At 35.3% G+C, this 25,703-nt stretch overlaps 1 protein-coding gene across 1 annotated transcript in view; it reads right to left on the bottom strand.

Annotated features, from left to right (window-relative positions):
• PRSS12 (serine protease 12) overlaps positions 1-25,703 on the bottom strand; it is a 70,117-nt gene that overhangs the window by 14,702 nt on the left and 29,712 nt on the right. Inside the window, exons 5-9 of the mRNA XM_010364854.2 lie at positions 19,937-20,115; positions 17,807-17,948; positions 14,843-15,039; positions 9,147-9,288; positions 2,893-3,098 (exon numbers count right to left, since the gene is read on the bottom strand). Coding sequence (XP_010363156.2) covers positions 2,893-3,098; positions 9,147-9,288; positions 14,843-15,039; positions 17,807-17,948; positions 19,937-20,115 — 866 coding nt within the window. The remainder of the gene's footprint in view (positions 1-2,892; positions 3,099-9,146; positions 9,289-14,842; positions 15,040-17,806; positions 17,949-19,936; positions 20,116-25,703) is intronic.

Raw genomic sequence — 25,703 nt, forward strand, 5'->3', positions numbered from 1 at the left:
AAGTATGGAACAAAATGTATGGAACATTAAACAAAATAAGAGAACTGCAAAGGCAGTAATGGCCTAAATTACTTACTTTCCACACAACACTGTTCTAAATCACATATAAAACTGTAACTCAGAAGAGCAAAGCACATTCCCAGGCTAGAATTCTGATGTGAATTTACATTTACTTAGCATGTCAACATAGGGAAACGGTTTGCTAAGCCAATTTAAGTGGTAAACTATAGTTAAGGCTATACAGGCAAACCTCCCAAGGTAACAGACTTCTGTCAAGAACATACAAAAAAAAAGAATTAAATTAAAAATATGTGAAAAGCTGGTATGTGAAAGGCAAATATAACAGGCATGACTAATTTTTAAAATATTTGAGAAAATAGGAGAATTTATATAGAAGTACTTTATTTCTCTGGTTAAATATATGTGTATAAAAGTACAGATATGTAGTTTTTCTATCTAAGAGGAGGACAGTGGGAATTGTGCCAAGAACAGGAAGACCTAATCAACCCTAATGGTCTCCCATAATATCCAGGTAGAAGGGAGCCCAATAGGGAATCAGCAATAGCTATTTCTTGATGGAGAAAGAGGTTCAACAGTGTGTACCAAGATGATTAATTTGCCAAATGATCTCAGACATATGCTATCAAACTTTAACCTTCATCTCTTAGAATATGAGTCCTCTAGATGACACTGCAAATTGTAAGATATTAGAAAAAACATAAGTTTCCAATAATGCTCCAAGTTGGGTCAATGTATATGATGTCAAGAAAAGGAATGATGTAATATTTAAAACAAGCAAAATTTTAAGTTTACATCATTCTGGGTCAAAGAACCAGACTGCAAGAAAGCAAACTCTACTTAAAGTCATACACTATTATTTAAAATTTTTTTCTTTTTTCTTTTTTTTTTTTTTGAGACGGAGTCTCGCTCTGTCGCCCAGGCTGGAGTGCAGTGGCCGGATCTCAGCTCACTGCAAGCTCCCCCTCCCGGGTTCACGCCATTCTCCTGCCTCAGCCTCCCAAGTAGCTGGGACTACAGGCGCCCGCCACCTCGCCTGGCTAGTTTTTTTGTATTTTTTAGTAGAGACGGGGTTTCACCGTGTTAGCCAGGATGGTCTCGATCTCCTGACCTCGTGATCCGCCCGTCTCGGCCTCCCAAAGTGCTGGGATTACAGGCTTGAGCCACCGCGCCCGGCTATTTAAAAATTTTAAAAGAAAAACGAAGTTCATTTATAAAAGGAGCCCATCAGATGATCAATAACTAATGGCTTCAGTTTGAATCACCTTGTAGATGTCACCAGGCTGAGTATCAACATAAAATCAACTGGTTAATATGCCAGATTCTGTAATCTAGCTAGGCTAAGATGAAATCTTTTTACTTGAAATATGGTAGCATTGCCATAACCATGGAAAGGTATCAAAAAGATTATTGCTATAATTCTAGGAAGGCATTAAAAACAAACATATAAATAATGAATTTTTTATGTTTTTCAACTACTTACGGAATTTCACATAATTCAAAGAATCAATTATGTCCCATTTGTAATGGTAATTAAAATTATTAAAGGGAATTTAGTAAATTAAGTTATAATCAGAATTCGGGGGAAAGGGCTGGCCGAGTCATTCGCATATATACATAGATCTATACACACGCACACATATATACACACATTCATAAATAAAAATATATTTAATATATATACGAATAGAAAATAAAGTGCAAAGGATTGTAAGTGTTCTTTTCACAATCAGGAGCCCCTCAGACGGCAAAGAATCATATTAACGACATCCAATTCATTTGTTGCATTGTCTTTGGCAGCTATTAAAAGGTGTTAGAAAAAGAGAATGCTCAAATATAGGTGCACCTGATCAGAACTATATCAGAACTATATCAGAACTATAAACTTTCAATCCAGATAAAGAGGTGACTGTTCTTTTCATAAAATGTACCACAAATTTCTCCAAAATAGCTCATTCTCTCAGTCATTTAAAGAATGTTTCATAAAAATTAAATAGGCCGGGCGCGGTGGCTCACGCCTGTAATCCCAGCACTTCAGGAGACCCAGGTGGGCGGATCATCTGAGGTCAGGAGTTCAAGACCAGCCTAGATAACACAGTGAAACATCCGTCTCTACTAAAAATACAGAAATTAGCCGGGCATGGTGGCAGGCGCCTGTAATCCTAGTTACTTGGGAGGCTGAGGGAGGAGAATCACTTGAACCCGGGAGGTGGAGGTTGCAGTAAGCCGAGTCGTGCCACTGCACTCAAGCCTCTGTGACACAGCAAGACTTCGTCTCAAAATAAATAAATAAATAAATAATAATAAATGTACACAGAGCTTACAAGAACTCTATTCATTTAAACTATGAAACATTACTGTATCATATGAAAGGATTACTTATCATTTTCCTTAAATTTTTAAATTTCAGAGAATAAAATATACAAAAGATCATTTTCTTTTTGAAATTCATTTTTAAATATCCTTGTTTAAAATATTAGTAAGACTTTAGAAATGCCTTTAATTCATTTCTATATTTTCAGTACTTTCCTTTTTATGAAGTCAATACCAATTCTGGATCTTCAAAGATAGCAACAAGCATGAGAGCTTTATTATATCTAAAAAAGGAAATACAGAAATGGCTAAAAAAGTGAAAAGGGGATGATCCCAGAGATTACAAGGCCCTGTAAATCCACTCCTACCCCTGACCCTTATTCTACCTGTCAGCCCCACCTAGGCAAGTTTGCCAAGAACTACTGGATCTAAGGAATAGCACAAGACATGGCCTGTATATGTTCTTGTTGCACTTGATTTCTGTTATCAAAGTACTGCTTCTAGTACTAGAGTGGGAATTAGTATTCTTTGACTTGTTTAGGGCTCCAGAAGGTGACTTACCTTTATTACTGTTACCTGAGGCCTTCTTGCCAAAATAATCACAAATAACTCCTGCATCTTCACTGTGGCGGCAGTTGTGTCTTCCAATATCTTGCTTGATACAGTCAGCCAAGGACCTCTCATTTCCTGTGCACTTCACATTATCCACATGAATGGGTCCTTTTCCTTCTCCAAAATAAGCCATGGTTCTTGCTCTGGCAGGACCCCTGAAGATAGAACATTCTTAATGATGTGAAGAATCAGTCAAGCATATATCTGAATAAATCAAAACATGTATTCAATTTTATTCCTTAATTTTTATATATTAACATTAGCATCTGCATGTGCTAAAAACCATTTGTTTCATGACTGTTAAAAAAATTACATTAAAAAGGTAATAATTATACCTTCTCTGTTGCCATACTCCACAGCCACTTTATTATATCACTTGCCTCTAATTTAGCTTTTTCTAAGAAACCCACATTTAATGGCACATCAAAAAATCATGATAGTCTTTAACTCTCGTTTAAGCAGGAAAAAAAATACCTCTAGATCTAGAACTAGATGTACCCTATGACCCAGCCATCCCACTACTGGGTATATACCCAAAGGATTATAAATTATTCTACTACAAAGACACATGTACACGTATGTTTATTGCGGCACTATTCACAATAGCAAAGACTTGGAATCAACCCAAATGTCCATCTGTGACAGACTGGATTAAGAAAATGTGGCACATATACACCATGGAATACTATGCAGCCATAAAAAAGGATGAGTTTGTGTCCTTTGTAGGGGCACGGATGCAGCTGGAAACCATCATTCTCAGCAAACTATCACAAGAAGAGAAAACCAAACACCGCATGTTCTCACTCATAGGTGGGAACTGAACAATGAGATCACTTGGACTCGGGAAGGGGAACATCACGCACTGGGGCCTATCATGGGGAGGGGGGAGGGGGGAGGGGGGAGGGATTGCATTGGGGAGTTATACATGATATAAATGATGAATTGATGGGTGCTGACGAGTTGATGGGTGCAGCACACCAACATGGCATAAGTATACATATGTAACAAACCTGCATGTTATGCACATGTACCCTAGAACTTAAAGTATAATTAAAAAAAAAAAAATACCTCTAAATTTCGTACCCTCTTAAAGAGTATAATACTCTCTTAATATTGGTATAATATTGTGAAGAAAACTATGAGATTAAATAATAACCTACAGAGCTAAGAACTAATTTTTTGCCTCCTTTAGAAGAAAAAAGTACAATTTTTTTAGGCCAGGCACGTTGGCTCACGCCTGTAATCCCAACACTTCGGGAGGCCGAGGTGGGCAGATCACCTGAGGTCAGGAGTTCAAGACCAGCCTAGCTAACTTGGTGAAACCGTTTCTACTAAAAATATAAAAATTTAGCTGGGCATGGTGGTGTGTGCTTGTAAGCCCAGCTGCTTGGGAGGCTGAGGCAGGAGAATCACTTGAACCCAGGAGGGTTCCTGGTAGATAATAACTTTCCAAGAGATACACAGGCTCTAAAGGAATCAATTTTTATATCCTCAAATTTCACATATATTCTTTTTTAAAAATAATCTTGCTGCTATCAAGATCAAACTTCTCTTTCAAAATTTCCCTTCTCTCACTTCAAAAAAAGCATATCTTGCACTCATTCCAAATCCTACCACAGTACATTCTTCCAAAGTTTGAAAGCCTCTAAAGTAGACAAAAGAAAAATTCAAAATATATGATAGCAATGAAGTTTCCTTAATCCAAGCAACACAAACCCAACCCTTTGGTCTAATTAAGAAATGAGAGCTTTGGTAAACTTTTATTTTCTATGTTTAATAACTATTTAATAATGTTATTAAATTTTTTGTTGTTTATTATCAGTCATATACTAGAAATTATAAAATCTAGAGACACATGAAACTTCCTAGCATAATTTTTCTCTGTCTCCATGTACATATGTGTGCATATATCTGTATATATGCACACACGTGTATATGTGTATGTGTGCATATATGTGTGTGTACATACCTATACACACACATTTTTAAGGCATAATAACATTGAGATTCCGTGGGGGAAGAAAATTTAAAATACAATTTCAAGGAGAATAAAAAACTGTAAAATTTCTGGTCAAAGAAGTATCTTTTGTTCATGTATTTTTTTTTAATGGATAGCAGAATCAAATTACTATATTTATATTTTACTGGATATAATTAAGAGTGGTGTAACTGTTTTATATTCAAATATCATAAAAATATGCCAGAAATTAAGTCCTTTGCACCTAGTTAGATGTAAAATAGATACCAGATATACTTAATTTTATATCTCTACTAAAGCAGTGAGAATATACAATTTAAAAAAATTTTTTAAGGATTAATACACTAACAAATATGTTCAAAAACAACGTTCTATTGGAACATATGCTAATGGATCCACATAAAGTGTAAACAGAATGGAATTTCTATCATGACTACTTAGTCTGTCTCAATGAATTTAACTGATCTCAACACATTCTCTATCAACCATCTACAAACATGCTCATATGCTAGACTTTGTCAGACATTATGTAATGCATCATTAAATAATGCCTTTTACTTTCTGTTCACTTTAATCATATATGTATTAGTTACCATTCGCATTTCCTTTTTTATTATCTCATTTCTGTCTTTCCCATTATTAAAAGGCTTTCTAATACAATTTTGATTCTCAGTGTTTCCAAGGACTGGCCGGAGGACAGATCTCTGAAATTCCTATTTATGAGGCTCAAACCTTATAACAGCTTCAAAGTTTCCTGGATTCATTTCTACAAATAAGCCCTTTATTAAATATTTTTTGTGATCAAAATAGACATGATGAAAATTATTTATATACATATGTTCTTATATGAAATCCAATTTCCCCTCAGCGGGAAATTATAAAAATATGCAAGTATATTTAGATTAATCAAATAGCTAAACAATTCTCATTTAAATACTATTTGATGGCAAATTGCAGATTATGTTATCCAGTTTGTTACGGTAACATTAAATTACTGAATTACTTAGGAGACTATTTAAAACACGATTATAAAGTCTTTTGATGCTTTTCTTGATTGATAAGTATTACAGAAATATTGAAAGCTGCAACAAACTTTGTTCACTTAATCTAGATTGTGTTTCTCATCTAAAATCTTTTTTCTGCTTTAATGAGGTATAATTGATATAAAAAAATCTTCATCAGTTTGGACATATGCATATATCTGTGATACCATTACCACAACCAAGGTGCTAAATATATCCTTCACCTCCAAAAATTTCCTTGTGTTCTTTTCTGAGGTTTGTTTGTTTTGTTCTTTATGTTCTGTTTCAGTTTTCATTTGGTTTTGTTAAGAACACAAGATCTATACCCTCACTATATTTTGAAGTATATAGTACCATATTGTTAACTATAAGTACTATACTGTACAGCAGATCTTTAGAACTTATTCATCTTGCATGACAGAAACTTTATACCCATTGAAAAATAATTTCCCATTTTCTTCTCCTCCCAACCCCTGATAACCACCATTCTATTTCTGCTTCCATAAGTTTGACTATTTTAGATGTCTCATATAAGTGGAATCATGTAGTATTTGTCTTTCAGTAACTGTATATATATGCATACCACGTTTTCTTCATCCACTCATTTAGGCTGTTTCCATATCTTGGCTATTGCAAATAATGCTGCATTGAACATGGGAGTGCAGATATTTCTTTGATGTCCTAATTTCAATTATTTTGGCCATATACTCAAAAATGGGATATCTAGATCATATGGTAGTTCTACTTTTAGCTTTTTAAGGAACTATTTTCCATACTGTTTCCATATTATGTCCCACGGTGGCTGTACCATTCTACATTCCCACCAACAGTGTATAAGGGTTCCAGTTTCTCCACATCCTTACTAACAGTTGTTACTCTTTGTTGTTTTGATCATAGCCATCCTAACATGAGGCTAAATTCACTTTTGAGTTAAATGTTAAATGGACTAAATGATTATGGTAGGCCATTCTTCCATTGCTATAAAGAAATACCTGTGACTGGGTAATTTATAAAGAAGAGAGGTTTAATTGGCTCACAGCTCTACAGGCTTTACAGGAAGCTTGGTGCTGGCATCTGCTTGGCTTCTGCTGAAGCCCAGGGAGTTTTCAATCATGGCAGAAAGTGAAGGGGGAACAGGCAAGTCACACAGCAAAAGTAGCAGCAGAAACCAGGGTGGAAGGGTGCCATACACTTTTAAACAACCAGATCTCATGTGAACTCAGGGCATAAGCTCATTTATCAGCAACGGGATGGCCTAAGCCATTCATGAGGGATCTGCCCCCATGATCCAAACACCTCCCACCAGATCCCACCTCCAATATTATGGATTACATCTCAACATGAGATTTGGGTGGGGACAAATATCCAAACTATATCAATGATGATAAATAAAAAGCAATCAACAATTTAGAAAGAAATTCAAGTAATAACACACAATTATGTGTGTATTGATGATGCTTGATGAACACACTTAGGATATTTTTCTCTCCTTAAACTTAGCTGAGACACACAATTTGAAGATCAACTTTGGTGCCAATCCTTCCCTTTGTATTTCCAAAGGTAATACTAGGCTTCTTGGATCACCTCCACCAAAATAATAAAATTAAAATACGGCCAAGAAACCAGTCTCAAAGAGCAGTATCTTTTAATGGCTGATTTGGGGTGAGGAAATGTATTGGGAATGTAATGTAATACAAGAACAAGAATAATTTTTTTTCAAATGGAAAAAGGAGTGATAGAAACACAGTGAGCAAAATAAATTTAAAATTAATCACTGACTAAATTCACTTTCACATCTAATGTAGACTTTCCCTATTTTACTGTCCCATATTCTGAAAATTGAAAATTTATATCACAAATGAAGGATTAATTTGCTGTAGGACAACTGGAATTACAACTGGGTCCAAAACTGTGCCATAAATTGAAGTAGTATCGAGTAACCAGAAACAATCAAATCAAATCAATATGTGGCCAGTATTTTCAAATGAATGACAGAAGCTCGTTTTAACTTTACTTAAGTTACTTAAGTAAGAAGTAACTCTTTAGAATAAGCATTTAAAAATTCAGATATGATCATCAGTAACCATCCCAAATAATTAGGTTTTCCTTACTTATAGCCAAGCTGATGACAGATCACAGCTGAAGTTTACCCCTAACATTTTAACTTTTATTGAAACAGAAATGCTTTTTAAAATAAACGTGTATTATTTATAGAAAATAATCATATGAACTGTTCAATATTTAAGATGCACACAGATATACAATTAAGGATATATTTTTAAATCCAAATTACTATTAGTAATCTACTCTGAGCTAGGCAATTTATATATATTATCTTAAATGTATAACCCTCTGCATTATAACATTTTCCATATTTTTGTTACTTCAAAATCATTACTTAGGGTGCTTTCACAGTCATTCATGACATATGCAGAACCAAGTAAAATTTTAAATTACCCAGCTGAGGTCTAACCAACAGGAGATGATCTGCCTTCTTTTTTATCTAATGCATGCATTTTCTCTCAAAGTCACATCACAGCCTTTCTGCACTTAAGAACACTACACAGCACTTTGGTACTACAAATGGGGACCATTTTAAACAGTGAAGTCATCAGTAAAGAAAGCACAGAAATGCAAAAAAAAAAAAAAAAAAAAAAAAAAAAAAAAAAAAAAAAAATTGGCACCACACAGACCGTAAATAAGGACAACTGTTTACAAGTATGAAAGCTGAAACAAGAAGGGAGAGCAGTGACCTCAGCTCTAGGAGCAATGGCTCAGCATTTGCTAATTCCGTGTCCACAGTGACTTTATAACTACCAAGAAAAATGGGAACCAACAATAATTTCAATAACTCTAGAGTCCCTTAAAAGGCTATAGTGTTGAAACATTTATCACAGAGAAAAGGTTAATTGAGAGAAGCTGATACAAGCAGTATTATGACTAGTCAGAGTTATTAGACGATTTTGTTATTAGACAAAAAGCTACATTTCTTATGTGACATAATATTTCTTGTGAGAAGACAGAAAAATGAATAGGATCTACTTATTACTTCTTTTTAATTCTGGATCAAAACAATATGTGGCCACTATTTTCAAATGAATGACAGAAGCTCGTTTTAAGTAAGAGGTAACTCATTAAAATAAGCATTTAAAAATTCAGATATGATCATCAGTAACCATCCCAAATAATTAGGTTTTCCTTACTTATAGCCAAGCTGACGACAGATCACAGCTGCATCCTTATCAGTCCATCCATCATCACAGATTGTTCCCCACTGGCCATTGATAAAAACTTCCACTCGTCCTTCTTTCTTATTTTCTCCATCCATCAGTCTGACAGGAAAACCTAAGTCACGATTCAAAAGTATTAGAACAGCCCAAACCAGCAAACTGATGCTAAAGCATGAGCAACTCTACAAAATACAATTGTTCTTTTTAAATCAGCTATAAAATCAGATGGGAAATACTTGTTTTGAGAGAGAGAAGATATATCAATAAAAATTGTATTCACTTTCGCAGTGTCTCTTGCAGCCTTGAATTCAAAGTGCTCACCTTGCTCAACCTTGTATCCCCAGACTGTGGAACAGTGCCTGGCATATAGAGGATATGCAATCGCTGTTTGTTGAATGAATGAATAGCATTATAAAATCGTGAATTACTTTATTACACCTTACTTCTAAATAGTAAAAGAACATTAACTTGAGGTTGTTTTTGCTTCATGTCTGTTCATTTATCCGTGAACAGAGCTAGAAGTTTATACTCCAAAGCCAAGATTTTTAGAAAGATAGAAACAGACACAACCTTGGCATTCATAGTTGGGTAACTTGATTGAAGTCTAATGCTGGAGGAGGCAAAAAAAGAAAGAAAAAGAAAAAAAAAAAAGCAGTAAATAGGGACAATTTCCATCTCAGGCTTTCTATTGATTTTAAGGGAAAGAATTAAGTCACAAAAATTACTGACTTAAAAGTTGAGAAACTGAACTCTAGCAAATTAAGATTTATCTAAGTTAATACAAATGAAGGGATTTGTGTGACGTATCACCACATCAATAATTATGATGTTGAATTGAAACTCCTCACTGTGACTTGCATGGGTTGAATTGTGAGGTCATTAGGGTGGGCCCTAATCAGATATGCTGGTATTCCCATAAAATGGAGAAATTTGGACATGAAGAGGATGATGTGAAGAGACATGGGAGAGGACTGCCATATACAAGCTAAGGAGAGAGGCCTGGAGCATCTCTCTCTCACACAGCCATTCCCTCACAGTTCTTTCTGAAGGAGTGAACCCTACTGACTTTTGATTGTGGACTCCTAGCCCCCAGAACTGTGAAACAATAAATATCTGTGTTTAAGCCACCTCTGTAGAACTTTGTTATAGCAACCCAAGCAAGCTAACACTCACACATCTGATTACCTAGTTACTAGAAGGGTCTCGAGCTTCAGGGCCAAGATTTACTGGTAAGGATTTAGGGAATACAATAAAGCATGGTAAAATTATCAGCAGAACTAAGGAGGTAGAAGTCTGCAGGTAATGGACAATATATTATTTAATTTGTGTTTAAACCAATATGTGAAGTTACTAAATCAACATTGGTTAACTAAAAGAAAATATTGTTAGCAAGATGGACACATTCTATTTTTATTCTTCTGACCATTTTTTACTTCTCCATCCTTCTGTGTTGCCCCAAGAGTTGCTGGCTCCCCAGTGTCTATCCCTAATCATGTTCACTTCATGGGACAGGCAGTATATAGCAGAATCACATAGCAAAATCAAACTCAACAAATGTTTATGGAGTGTATGCACTTCTCACTATTAGCTGAATAAAAACCTGGAGTTTTAGCTATGTCATAAAACACAATATTGAAACTTCATATTTCTTATTAATATATCTGAAATTTGGGAGTTCTTTCCAAGAAAGGAAAGTGAAAAAGTGATCCTCAGATACCAAAATCAAACAAATGAAATTCTTTTCTTAAAGTTTTCACTTTTTACATTTTTGGATATTTGGTTCAAAATTAAGAAAACATTTGCACGTGAAATTAGATCTACACGTTCCATTCTGGTAGTTTTATAGGCACTTTTTCATACACTCTGAAAATACAAATGATAAACTTTTTCTAAAGTCTAACTTGCATGGCTTTGTAAAAATAATGCATACAATATTTCTGAACCTAATTTTAGCCATTCATTCTACAAAATCATTAAATTCTACTCATCTGACAAAGGGCTAATATCCAGAATCTACAAAGAACTCAAACAAATATACAAGAAAAAAACAAACAACCCCATCAAAAAGTGGGCAAAGGATATGAACAGACATTTCTCAAAAGAAGACATTCATACAGCCAACAGACACATGAAAAAATGCTCATCATCACTCGCCATCAGAGAAATGCAAATCAAAACCACAATGAGATACCATCTCACACCAGTTAAAATGGCAATCATTAAAAAGTCAGGAAACAACAGGTGTTGGAGAGGATGTGGAGAAATAGGAACACTTCTACACTGTTGGTGGGATTGTAAACTAGTTCAACCATTATGGAAAACAGTATGGCGATTCCTCAAGGATCTAGAACTAGATGTACCATATGACCCAACCATCCCACTACTGGGTATATATCCAAAGGATTATAAATTATTCTACTACAAAGACACATGCACACGTATGTTTATTGCGGCACTATTCACAATAGCAAAGACTTGGAATCAACCCAAATGTCCATCTGTGACAGACTGGATTAAGAAAATGTGGCACATATACACCATGGAATACTATGCAGCCATAAAAAAGGATGAGTTTGCGTCCTTTGTAGGGACATGGATGCAGCTGGAAACCATCATTCTTAGCAAACTATCACAAGAAGAGAAAACCAAACACCGCATGTTCTCACTCATAGGTGGGAACTGAACAATGAGATCACTTGGACTCGGGAAGGGGAACATCACGCACTGGGGCCTATCATGGGGAGGGGGGAGCGGGGAGGGATTGCATTGGGAGTTATACATGATATAAATGATGAATTGATGGGTGCTGATGAGTTGATGGGTGCAGCACACCAACATGGCACAAGTATACATATGTAACAAACCTGCACGTTATGCACATGTACCCTAGAACTTAAAGTATAATAAAAAAAAAAAAGAAAAAAATTCTTAATTCTTGAAGGGAAATTGGATGACAAAAGTCATGCCATCCATACGTTGTCACTATTAAGTTTGTGTTGTTATGGAAATAATAATACATAACATGTTTTATTTCTAAAATCTTAAATAGATAAAATTTTTGGGAAACCTAAACAATCCTATAGGTATACAGTTATCTTTAAAATATATCTCAAATTGACTTTCAGTAGTTTTCTTCAATTTTTCCTGTAACATAATACATTATTTTTAGAAAATAATACTGTCTGTTAGAAAAAAGATAAATTCTACCATGCATACATACACATTAAAAGCCTAATTTTAGGCTGGGCTCAGTGGCTCACGCCTGTAATCCCAGCACTTTGGGGGCCAAGGCAAGCAGATCACCTGAGGTCAGGAGTTCGGGGCCAGCCTGGCCAACATGGCAAAACCCCATCTCTACTAAAAACACAAATATTAGCCGGGCGTGGTGGCAGGTGCCTGTAATCCCAGTTACTCGGGAGGCTGAGGCACGAGAATTGCTTGAACCTAGGGGGTGGAGGTTGCAGTGAGCTGAGATTGCGCCATTGCACTCCAGCCTGGGTGACAGAGTGAGACTCAGTCTCAATTAATTAATTAATTAATTAATTAATGTAATTAAGCCTAATTTTATACTGTAAAATTGAGTAAGAGGCAACAACCTCACTGGGAAAGAAATCTTTGCCAGGACTTAATACTCTGAACTTTAGAATTAATGTAATATTAAAATGAGAAATCCATATTTTTACCATCCCAGAAATTTCTCCCAACTCACATAGGCAGCAACTGCATTCTTACTAGAATTACTTTTACTAACCTAGAATACTACTTTTGAGCATTCCACCCACCACAGACCCAAAAGAGTATCTACAGGGCTGTAACTAATTTTGAGAAAAGTTTCCCTTGACATATAAGGTTAAGGTCCAGAAATTAGCCTTCAAATAGCTGAAAATAGCAATAGTCCAAGAGCTCATCATTGCAGTGCCAAAGAAGTAAAAAATCTCCATTGTTTCCTAAATGCTGTTATTTATATCGTTATTCCATTATCTCCTTCTCTAAGCTTCTCTTTTAAATATATAGTAGTTTTTAATAGGTGGAAGCAATGATCTATGAATGAACAAATAGTAACATGATTCTATCCCAAAAGGATATTTGCCTCAGACATAATGTTCTTCAGACAAACGACTTTAGTTAATAGACACATTACTGAGATTAGAACCGAAGAGATTCATAATAATGATCATATGTTTTATTAATAATTATCACCCTCGGGTTTTTAAATTTTGAAAAAACACATCTAGAGTCCTAGAATTAAAAAGATTTTCAAGGGAACTGAAAAGATTTGTTATTCCAACTATATGATGTATTTAACAACACAGGCCTACAGAGAACTCAGGTCACATAGTATTTCGTCACTGGTGGCTCACAGAGCATATTTGCGTAGATCATCCCATGATTCCAACACCTGCTATCTGGGGCTGAGAGAATCCATTTCCAGCAAACAAGTTCTATCTCCCTCAACCACATGTAATCATCCACCACATAATCCTGGGAGGATCATAAATTTTTCATAAGAAGAAGGGGCAAGGGAAAAAGAAAACAAAATGAAAAGAAAGAAAAATGGAAATATAGCCTGAAAGGGATGGAATAAAAACATGTATTTCTACTTGGTATAATGCTAGATTAATGCAGTGTCACCAAGCTTTCACAGTGTAGAGTACAATGAGGAATCAGCCACAGACTTTGACAAATTTAAAGTGTGTAATATGGTTAATACTCTGAGATTCAAAAAGTTTTGTTGTTTTGTAATATGAAGATTTCAGCTTCACAGTCTCCAAACAGGAGAATATAAAGGAATTGACTCAATCCAAGGTTAAAAGTAAAGACCACCTAAGGCTATTTTAACATCTATTCACATACACACACTCACTCTCTCTCACACATACACATAAATAAAGCTGTGATAGCATACTACAAAGTATTTTGAATATTTCCCTCTGTATTTTTGATTCATCTATATTCTGCCCTCCTCACCAGACATTAAGAAATTTATCAAGAATGTTTAATTGCTCTCTACTCTCAAGAGGATCTTTATCCATAATTGTTTCAATACAGTTAGAGGAGCTAGTTACCTTTTATCCAACAAGTCTAAAAAAATATAAATGAAGAGTAACAGAGATCCCTGATGGGTTTCTAAAATAATAAGTTACATTAGAAAGATGGGTGAGCTATTAACTTTAATTAATTCACTTAGAAGACCACTGAGAAACTTAAAAGAGCAATGAATGGTTGGTGACCAATGAATGACAAGGACTAGGGAAGAAATGAACCATGAGACAGGGAGAGGAGAATATTCTTATTTTAAATCCTGTCCCAAATAGCTCACTAGAATTCAAGGTAAATGAAAATCAGAATAAGTGATCAAGGAGTAAGGGGAATAGATACTGCAGCTTCTTTATTCCATTTTTCAGATACAGATGATTGTAAGCATTTTTAGTGAGAAACTTAATTTTCTAAGTAAAGAAAAACAACTTAGGGGTAGAAAGTTCATAATGTTGGTGTAGAGACTCAAAAGATTATTTTTCTCTGCATAAAAATTACTGAAAATTAGACAGTTATGGGAAATAGACCCCCCAAAAAGCCAAAGATGAGAAACACTTCACATTCAAGGCCAGCGGTTAGAAGTACAATGGCTACTGAATGATGGAAACTTGAGAGCTGCAGTCAGTCCTCACCCAGAGAGAGCCTGTGTCCCTCGCTGCCAGGGTAGCAGGCAATGCTAACATCTTCGCGGTGGCTGCAGTCATGCCGTCCCCACTGTCGCCTGGAACACTGAAGAAATCTGGTTTCCTTTCCTGAGCAGCTGACATCATCCAACCATATGGGCCCTGTGCTTTCTTCAAAATGGTTGGCAGATGCTTGTTTACCATATCTGCGACAATTAAATAAACACTGTGTGTAGAACAGGGAACCACAAAACATTTAACACAGGCAACCTAGTTCAGTGACATGACTTCAGAGGATAAGTATCTGTTCTTTCTCCTACCTTGGGGACTCAGTTTAGAGCTATGTTTGCTCCATCACATGTTTTAATCACCTTACAAATGTTTGATTATTTCAATGAATAACAAATGAGAAATTAATACTTTTTCCCCATTCATTCTTGTGTTTTGTCTACAAAACCAATCAGAGAGAATGCAAAGAGATTAATCTCAAATTCCTGACCACAGAAACTGTGACCAGAAAGTGAGAACACTTGTCTCGTTTTGCTTCTGATGCTCCGTCTAACTCATTTGATTTCAGCAGCTTTTCTTTGGTTTTCTCTCTTTCAAAATGAAAAGGGTGGATTCGTTCACTGATTGCTCAAGCACTATACCTAATCTATGATTAAATTTAGATTTCAGCCCATCAAAATCAGAATTATAATATTCTTAGCTTTTCATAAGGTATACAAATTGAACCTTAAAAATTTTTATCAATTATATTTGTGTTTCAATTGAGTTTATTTGTAACACTGCACTACAGAAACAAAACCTAAATGTATAATAAACATATACGCTGCAGAAATAGGAGAGACCTGAAAAAATTTTTTTAACTTAGAAATTAAGTAAATCTGCACCTTCTTTCATCTTCCCAATTTTATTTCCTTTTGTTCCATAAAATCCAAACCTCCAGAAGTCACTGAGCTTACAAATCTTTAAGATGTCTTTCAGTTCTAACAGTCCATAAGATCCAACTCTTACTCATAATAATAATTCCCTTACTTGATTTTTTATTATTTCTGTACTAAGAATATGAAGAGATCTATCGGATATGAATTTTCTTCATTTTTTTCTATGCAAGTATTTATTAAATTTATTTGACAAAATGAATATTTTAATAAATTAAAACAATGAAGCTTTTTAATCATTCTATGGCTTTTCTTCCTTCTACTGCTGACTAATCAAGCCTTGGCTAGAAAAGTAATAAGCCTAAATCGCATATTGTTCACTTTTAACTTATAGACCATTTTTTTTACGAAATACATTAGATTATCATCTGTCCATAGCAACTACGTAACAGATAACAGGAAGTCATTTTACTTTGGAATTGCATTTATACAAAGAAACCCAAAGTTTACTTTTTCTCATTACAAAAGAATATTCTCTTTCAAACATTCCTCTGTAAACTAGAAACAAATGTAGCACATGCTTTGACCGCCTTCTAACACAATCATTTAGAGCTTTTTACACACATTATTGGGAACATTTTTAAAAGTAATGTGAATACTCTGCATAGATTTGTGAAACAAAATAAAATATGAAGAAAAAATCAGTGTCAAGTGTTTTCATTAATAAGGAAAAAAATGTGAAAAATAGAAATAGCAGGAATTATGAATCTCTCCAAATGTGAAAATAAATAGAAATAACATGATTTTATGAATCTCTCTAAATCTGTGAAAACAGAGTATAGTTGGCAGTCTAACAGAGATTCACTTAAATATAAAGTGATAATTATTAAGTAATTCTTATCAATTGTCAGTATATTGTATTTATTTGGCTGTTATACCGTTTTACCCAACAATTACAGTAACTTCTCTGCCCAAGAAAAGACAAAATAGAGGGAAATTATATGAATATTGTATCTTCATGACAGCATTACTTATCATAGGAAAAATTAAGCTAACCTAATATTAAGTAAATTAGAGTATGAAAATTTGATGGATACTGTTATTAAAAATTGTGACTATAGCAATATAAGGTTAAAAATGTGGACAAAAATTACATGTCCATTACTAGAGCTGATATGAAGTTATGTACCCAAATTATAATGATAGCATAAGGATAAAAAATAAGGGAGTTTTTTATTTTCATCATTTTCCAATGATTTTACATTACTTTTATAAATTTTAAAATATATGTTTAACATGACTTTGCCTAGCTTGAATGAAGGTATGGTTTTAAAGTGTAGTGAATATCTGCAATCAGCTCTAATCAAGCTAAAATGAAATAATTTTGCCAGTTTTTTTAAGCATAAGACGATTACTTCAAGCATGACAGAGAAATATGGAAAACAAGAAAGAATGGGCATTCATAGCTTTCATTCAAATATTTAACTCAAAAGCATCATTTGCGGTTACTTCGACCAACTTAAGTCTTTACTATGGAATGCATTATGTGCGTGACATAAAATATATGTTCCAAAGTGTGATACTCAGCTTTTAAGAGAGTGAGGTCAAAAGCAAGTTCTAAAGGTCATCTCCTAACAAGAGGGCTGTTTTTCTCAAATAAAAGTGATAATTATCATCACATTCTGAGAAAGAGAATAATGTGATACCAAAGCATTTGACACTGGACTTCTCTGCAATTTTAGACAATGATGTCAAAACTAAAAACACCCAATAGTAATGACGTGTCAGAATAAAAATGAGCATTCAAAGTCTTACTTGAACAGACACAAGGGGACTTAGAGGTCACCCCGGCTTCAACTAATTATCCAAGAAGAGGGGTCATGGCAGGAAAGGTAAATGAAATAAACAGCAAGAGGTGGTTATTCATCATCTTAGAAAATGTCATTATTTTTCATTGTTGTACTTCCATACACAGCTAAGAGAGAACATGTATTTTTATTATTATAAAAATTACAAGTAGGGATTAACATAATTAGACTTTTAACAATATAATCTGGCATTTAACTGCCTTTACATTAATGAACCTTACTTAAATCCCAACTGTCGACAAACCACGTATGTATTCAGCTCAGTCCAGCCATCATCACAGACAGTACCCCACTGGCCTCTGTAATACACCTCCAAGCGACCCTCATGGCTGCCTTTCCCACCTGCAAGTCTGATGACCCCATCTGTGATAAGGAGGAGACACAGAGACTAAGCAAATCAACTTTCAGAAAAAGGCAAAACATTTGTATTTCATAAGAAATATCACCATATTCAGTCCTTGCTCTAGACCTTTTGCTAAATTTATACTAAATCTGTGCTAAATGACCCTCTGAGGTTATTGCATTGTTTCTGAAGTTTGACATAACACATTTCTGTCCTAATAAAATACTCTTTCCAGCTGGGTGTGGTGGCACATGCCTGTAATCCCAGCTACTTGGGAGGCTGAGGCAGGAAAATCGCTTGAGCCCAGGAGGCAGAGGTTATAGTGAGCTGAGACTGCACCACTGCCCTCCAGTCTGGGCAACAAAGCAAGACTCCATCTCAGGGGGAAAAAATATATATATACATATATGCCTTTAAAAATATATGCCTATAAAAATATATATGCATATATATATGGATATATATGCATATGCATATATGCATATATATTTTTCTTTCCTTTTTATTGGTACTCCTATTCTCTATGTAGAAAAATATATCCTGATATAATTCCAAAGTATCTATTTAGATTTCTCTAGATTAAGTAATATTTGGTAAATTTCCTATAACTTTAGTCTCAAGTTGGAGCAATACATGTCATTTAAATTTAAAAAGAAAATACAGTAACTTGTAAATAGCTCAGAATTTTAGCTGCAAATGAAAAAAACATTGAAACAGGATGACAGAAAAAACTATTCTGGATAAAAGACAGTCTGTCATGTCAATGCATATATTATTCATTACGCATTCATGAATGATAAAAACTGGAAGATATGTCTCGCCTTTGTTCTTTTATTGATAATACAGATCTGAATTTGAATCTTATTAACTCAAATAATAATTAATTTGCCTATAATTCTATAAAGAGCTAAGCAGATAAATAGTATAATAAATTTAACTCCAAAAAAGTAGATTTAAAAGCCATTTCCATCCAAAATAATCCAAAAACTCTCAATGAAACATACAAATAATCTTGGGTAAGGGTCATACTTTTCATGAATCTCAGGGATCTTTTAAAGTAAAGGTCTCTGAGCAACAAACCATTTATTAATATAACACTTTACTGTCTGCAAAGCATTAAGACATGTATTATCTCATCTGAGCATCACAGCAATGTTACAAGACTATCCCCATTTGAAGGAGGGGAAAATGGCAGTTCAAAAAAACGAAGTGCTCTGGCTAAAAATCTGGTGTAAATATATTTCTATGGTGTATTAATGTGTTAATCTGCTAATAAAAACACTGCATGTATAGAAGTATGTCAAAAGAAAGATATAAATCTGGTATTTCATAGATTCTAACAAGTTATTGATTTTCACTAAAGAAATATGTAAACAAACCATTTTTTTCTTCAAGTTCTTTTTACTAAATCGTTTCTGATGAGTCAACTTCTCTTGCCTTGTCCATTTCCTTCTTCTTCTCCCTAAACATGTAACTTTAACATACATGCACACCAGTTTGTACTCACATATGCCCTTCTTAAAACACATGACACATTTTGACAGGCAGGCTGTCATTTGGAATAGCCTGAAAATTGTGCACAGCAAAGTTAACTTGGTTTCTTTCACAGTGTGCTTTAATCAACAATTGCATCAATACCAGTTCTAAACACATTCTGAGTCAAGAAACGTTAACAGGTGAATGGACTAAAGATGGAATTATTACACCTAATATCTGGAATGTATCACTGCACACTGATTTTGACTAGTGGGTACTATATACTGCAACAAAGTCCTATTTTCTGATCTAGCTTTACAAGACTATATTGCCTTAAATTGAAAAATATAGGAGTAACTATGAATACAAAAATGGTATTTTAATATAGTTTGCATTCTTTTTGTTTGTTTTATTTGGTGCATTTATTTGAATGCTCATTTGGTAATGTTGAAATTAAGGAGAAGGGAAGCTGTGGCAGGCCCACGTGGTACTGGAGGCAAGAATTGGTATATTAATGGAGTAAAATCCTTACCTGTTAGAGGGGTACAGGACACTCCAGCATCTTCTTTATGGCCACAGTTATGCTCTCCCCAGGAGCTCTTTGGACATTGCTCAATTGAAAGCTCATTCCCAGTGCAGCGTACTTCATCCAACATAACTGGGCCAGACCCTTCCCCAAAATATGCCTGATGCCATGCTTTGGCAATGCCACTGAACAAATAGAAGAATATAAGGATTCTGGATTAGATACCAAAGATTGGTCTTTTACTTTTTTTTGTCCCTAGTAAAAGTGTTATTATTAATGCCCACTTATTAATTCACTTCATAAGTTATGTATGACTTTCTGTATTTCTTTTTTTGTACATTTGTTTGTTGTCCTTTATATTTTCAGCTATTACATGTGTTTCAAAGCTAGGTACTCCCCAATATTTAACCTCCTTTTCTTCGTTAGTAATTGAACCTCAGATTTTTAGGAGGAAAATGGCTATCCAAAATAAAGATCACATTTTGGCCTCCCCTCCTTCTTGATGACTATGTTTGTTTGTTTGTGGTAAAATAAACATAACATAAAGTTTACCATTTAAAACATTTTTGGTTTATAGTGCATTAAGCACTTTCAGATTATTTTATAATATCTCCACCATCCATCTCCAGAACTTTTTCATCATCCCCAAATAAAACTGTGCTCCCATTTTAGACACCTAAGTTTTGTTTTTGTTTTTGTTTTGTTTGAGTCATAGTCACACTCTGTCGCCCAGGCTGGAGTGCAGCGGCATGACCATAGCTCACTGCAACCTTTAACTCCTAGGCTTAAGCAATCCTCTCACCACAGACTTTTGAGTTGCTAGGAATACAGGTGTATGCCACCACACCTGGCTAATTTTATTTTTATTTTTTATTTTGAAGTGGTGGGGTTTCAGTATGTTACCCAGGCTAGTCTTGAAATCCTGGTCTCAAGCAATCTTCCCACTGCAGCCTCCAAAAGTGCTGGGATTCCAGGTGTGAACCACCGCACCCAGCCATAAGTTCTGACCAGTGATATTTAGGCGGAAGTACCATGTATTGCTTGTAGAAGTATCTTTGTGCCACTTCCTCCTCCTGACTGCAAGGATGACTGCAGCCTAACAAGTTATCTTGGGCCACAGGATCCCATATTAAGGATGACAGAAGTGCAAACAAGAGATATCCAGGGCCCTAATGATTGCGGAACCACCAAACTATTTTTGAGCTGGCTACCTCTAGTCTCTTTTCCTAAACATAAAATAAACTCGACTCTAAACGTGTTTAAACTGCTGTTATTTTCAGTTCTTTGTTACTCACAGCCAAACCTATTTCTTTTTTTATGTTGTTGTTGTTTTGAGACAGGGTCTCACTCTGTTGCCTCGGCTGGAGTGCAGTGGTGTGATCATGGCTTAAGGCAGCCTTGACCTCCTGGGCTCAAGTGATCCTCCCATCTCAGCCTTTTCAATATCTGGGACTACAAGTGCATACCACCGTGCCAGTGAATGTTTTATTTTTTGTAGACATGGGGTCTCACTATGTTGCCCAGCCTGGTCTTGAACTCCTGCATTCAAGCAATCTTCCCACCTCAACCTCCCAAAAGTTCTGGGATTACAAGTATGAGCCACCATGCCTGACAGCCAAGCCTATTTCTAACAAAAACATCTCTTTACTGAAGTTTATTTGTAGTAAATTTACTTCTCCCACAATTCAAAGCAATAGCATATTCTTAGAACCCCAGATTTAAGTGAAGATCACAAACCTGTCAAAGTGATTAATAATTTCAGATATTGCATTTTCAGTCCCTTTTAGGCTTTTAATTTTTAGACTATAGCATTTATATTTTTAGTTTGTTTTACAATGATACTGCATCCATTCCCCCATTATTTTAGCTGCTCTTTTCTTATAACATTATAACTTGAGAATTTACAACAAAATACATTGAAGAAAAAAAGTGTGCTAAATGGCTGTAACACCCCAGTAATGGTGAAGTGTTAGATAGCAATTTTGTGGCTAAAAAGGAGCCTGATTGACTATTTCTGCTAGATAACAAGGAAGTTTCTTTTAAAAGAACATGTCTAAGAAAACAAAAATATCTAAAAGTTAACACCTGTTTTAATATCATTAGAGGGCTGGACGCAGTGGCTCATGCCTGTAATCCCAGCACTTTGGGAAGCCAAGGTGGGTGGACTACTTGAGCTCAGGAGTTTGAGACCAACCTGAGCAACAGGGCAAAACCCCATCTGTGCAAAAACATACAACAATTAGCCAGGTGTGGTGGCACACACCTGTGGTCCCAGCCACTAGGGAGGCCAAGGTGGGAGGATCTCTGGAACCCAGGAAGTCAAGGATGCAGTGACCCGTGATCATGCCACTGCACTCCAGCCTGGGTGACAGAGAGAGATTCTGTCTCAAAATAATAATAATAATAACAACAATATCATTAGAGCAAACGCTTAGGAAATGCTCCATCATCACCTGACTCACCTTCGGTTTAAAATTCAAAGAGTGTGCCAAGAGGAAGGATAAAAGAATATTATAGGAGGTACAGAGGAAGCTGAGGAAAAGAAGATTGCTTAAGCAAAATATTTTCATGGAGTTAACATTTTAAAATTTAGAATCCTGGCACTTGGATCACTATCTGATATTTGTAACACAGTGGTCTCTGAGCAATCTGCCCCAACAAAAATTAAAGACTAATATCTAGAACTAATAGGACAAATGTGAGGAAAACATTTGGAATTCTAACACAAATGCTGATTGGAGTCCTAACACAAAGGAATCCTAACACAAATGATATTGTCAAAATGACAATTTTGTGAGTGAATTTGTTTGTTTTGCTAAGGTAAATGTAATGACAGAACAGAAAGTCATGCCTACTCTGGAAAGAGGCAATAAATGCTCAATTAATAGGATTGTTCTAAATAAAGTTTTCAGTTGTTTCGAAGTATGTCTATATGCCTACAGAAGAGTGCACTAATCATGTATAAATATTTGTATATTACTGACTTATTTTTTCCAAGCTTAATCTTTGAAGTGGAGAAGTATATGTGGACACAGACTCTGAGCTTCCAATCTGGGCTCTACCTTCAACAAGCTGGGCTACCTTGGGGAAGTTACTAAAACCTTCCAGGCTTAGGATGTGACAGCTGAATACAGGGATGATAATGGCTAACTTGCAGGGTTGTAGGAATTACACTGATGCAAAGTAGGAGCTCAATAAATGCTGGTTCCCTTCTCTCTTCTGACACTGTTAAGGAATCCCCACGTACCCCCGACAGTTGATAAATAACATATTTTTCACTGCTAAACAATTTATATAAAGACCATTTGGTATTTAAACAAACACCATAGTTGTTGCTTTCCTTCATCCCCAAAAAGTAAAGTTGGGGGAATGGTAAGGAAGGGAGAATCAATCAATATCTTAACATTTTCTGGTTTTAATGTTGTTTCATTTATTTATTTATTTTAAAGTAAATTTCAAAGAAATATTTATGGAAGAATTTATGGCCTATAAGAGACTGAACAAATGCATGTATGTGTTATTTTTTATTACAGAGTATAAGGTTATGGCCCAGAAGACTATTAAGTAAGCTCTGACTTGCATCACTAAACTTCAGATTTTCCTGTGATAGAGATATATCTAATCAGAGGCAAACATTTTCAAATATTTTAATGCACATAAAGTATTATATTTTAAAAAGTTATTGTGCCAAAATAAAACATTTTGTGCAATTAAAGCACTGATGTTCCTAGAAAAATACGTTTTAAACCAAAATGATCTTGCAATAGTAGTGTACAAGGCTGTGAAAAAAGTTCAACTGTTTTAAAGATTACTCATAGTAGAAAAAGTATCCTCTTCCAGAAAAAAAAAAAAAAGTTCATAAAATACTTACAGTAGGCTGGGCACCATGGCTCACAGCTGTAATCCCAGCACTTTGGGAGGCCGAGGTGGCTGGATCACCTGAGGTCAGGAGTTTGAGACCAGCCTGGTCAATGTAGTGAAACCCTGTCTCTACTAAAAGTACAAAAATTAGCTAGGCATGGTGTCATCTGTAATTCCTGCTACTTGGGAGGCTGTGTCAGGAAAATCACTCGAACCTTGGAGGTGGAGGTTGCAGTGAGCCAAGATTGCACCACTGCACTCCAGCCTGCCTGGGTGACACAGTGCGACTTCATCTTAAAAAAAAAAAAAAAAAAAGATTACAATACATTAAACAAGGGAGCAGTTTAACACTCACAGAAAATGAAATTCAAAAGTCATGTAAAAGCTATAATTCCCAGAATTTGGGGATGGAGGGTAACTGTAATGTATTGTTTATAATATGTTTATGAATATGGTAATATTGGTTGAAAGAAGAAAACTGCTTGGAGTTGTGTGCCTGCCTGAGACCTGTGGCTCCTTTTTACAGGGAAGATACAGGATAGGAGGGAAGAAGCCCTATGCCCTAGAGGAGAGGTCAGCAAAATATGACCTGTGCACCAAATCCAGCACGCTATCTGTTTTTATATTGCTTGTCAGCTGAGTGGTTTTTAAATTTTATAAATGCCAGGAAAAAAATCAAAATAAGAACATAATTTGTGATGTGAAAAATCAAGTGAGATCCAATTTTTACTGTCCAGAAACCAAGTTTTATTGGAACGATGCCACACGCATTCCTAAGTTATTGTCTATGGCTGCTTTCATGCTACAATGGCCCAGCTGGATAGTTGCAAAGTCTATGTACTCTCTGGCCCTTTACGGAAAAAGTTTGCAGACCCCTGCTCTAGAGCAAAGAGATTAATGAAAGCAAATATGGAAACTGACTTAGAGATCACTGAGAGTTGAAGGACAAAACAGGAGACAGGATGACTGATGGAGAAGCCAGATAGGAAAGCTCTAGAGAAAGGCAGATAAACAGGCTTCTTGGATCTTTGCCCTAAGATAAATGCCACCAAAAAAAAAAAAAAAAAAATCGATTGAAGAAAATTTCAATGAGTATAATTCATTGAGCCATGATTAGGTGCTATAAGGAAACATGGGACCAATATGGAAGAATATAAAATTGATCCCAAACTCAATAAAAAGATGAAATTCAGATGGCTTAAATATAGGGGAAAAAAAAGAAAAGAAAGAAAGGAGGGAGGGAGAAAGAAGGAAGAGGAAGAAAGAGAAAGAGAGGAGGAGGGAGGGAAAGAAGAAAGAAAATAAAGAAAACTAAAAAGTTACTAGACTAAAATATAGGAACATAGTTCTTAGTTCTTATAATCTTGGATGTAAGAGAGAATTCTTAGGAAACCCAGAAGTCAGAAAACAAAAACTAAAAAAGTTAAATTCAACCACATACAAATTGAAAACTACCATACAGTAGAACACACCATAATCAGAGTCAAAATGCAAACCAACAGGCTGGAAGAAACATTTGCAATTTGCAAAAAAAACCTCCTAGAAATGAATAATAGTAATAAATTATTTTATATATATACATACACATGCACATACGTTACAGTTTATTTAAATAAATGTTTGTGTATATATCTAGATATCTAGATAGATAGATAGATAGTTTTTTTAAAGACAGGGTCTGGTTCTGTCACTCAGGCTGGATTCCAGTGGCACAATCTTGGGTCACTGCAAACTCTGCCTCCCAGGCTCAAGTCATCCTCCCACCTCAGCCTCCCAAGTAGCTGAGACTACAGGCACATGCCACCACGCCTGGCTAATTTTTATATTTTTTGTAGAGACGGGGTTTCTCCATGTTGCCCAATCTGGTCTCAAACTCCTGAACTCAAGCAATCTTCCCACCTCAGTCTATCAA

Source organism: Rhinopithecus roxellana, chromosome 2 (assembly GCF_007565055.1).
Source record: "Rhinopithecus roxellana isolate Shanxi Qingling chromosome 2, ASM756505v1, whole genome shotgun sequence".
NCBI lineage: Eukaryota > Metazoa > Chordata > Mammalia > Primates > Cercopithecidae > Rhinopithecus > Rhinopithecus roxellana.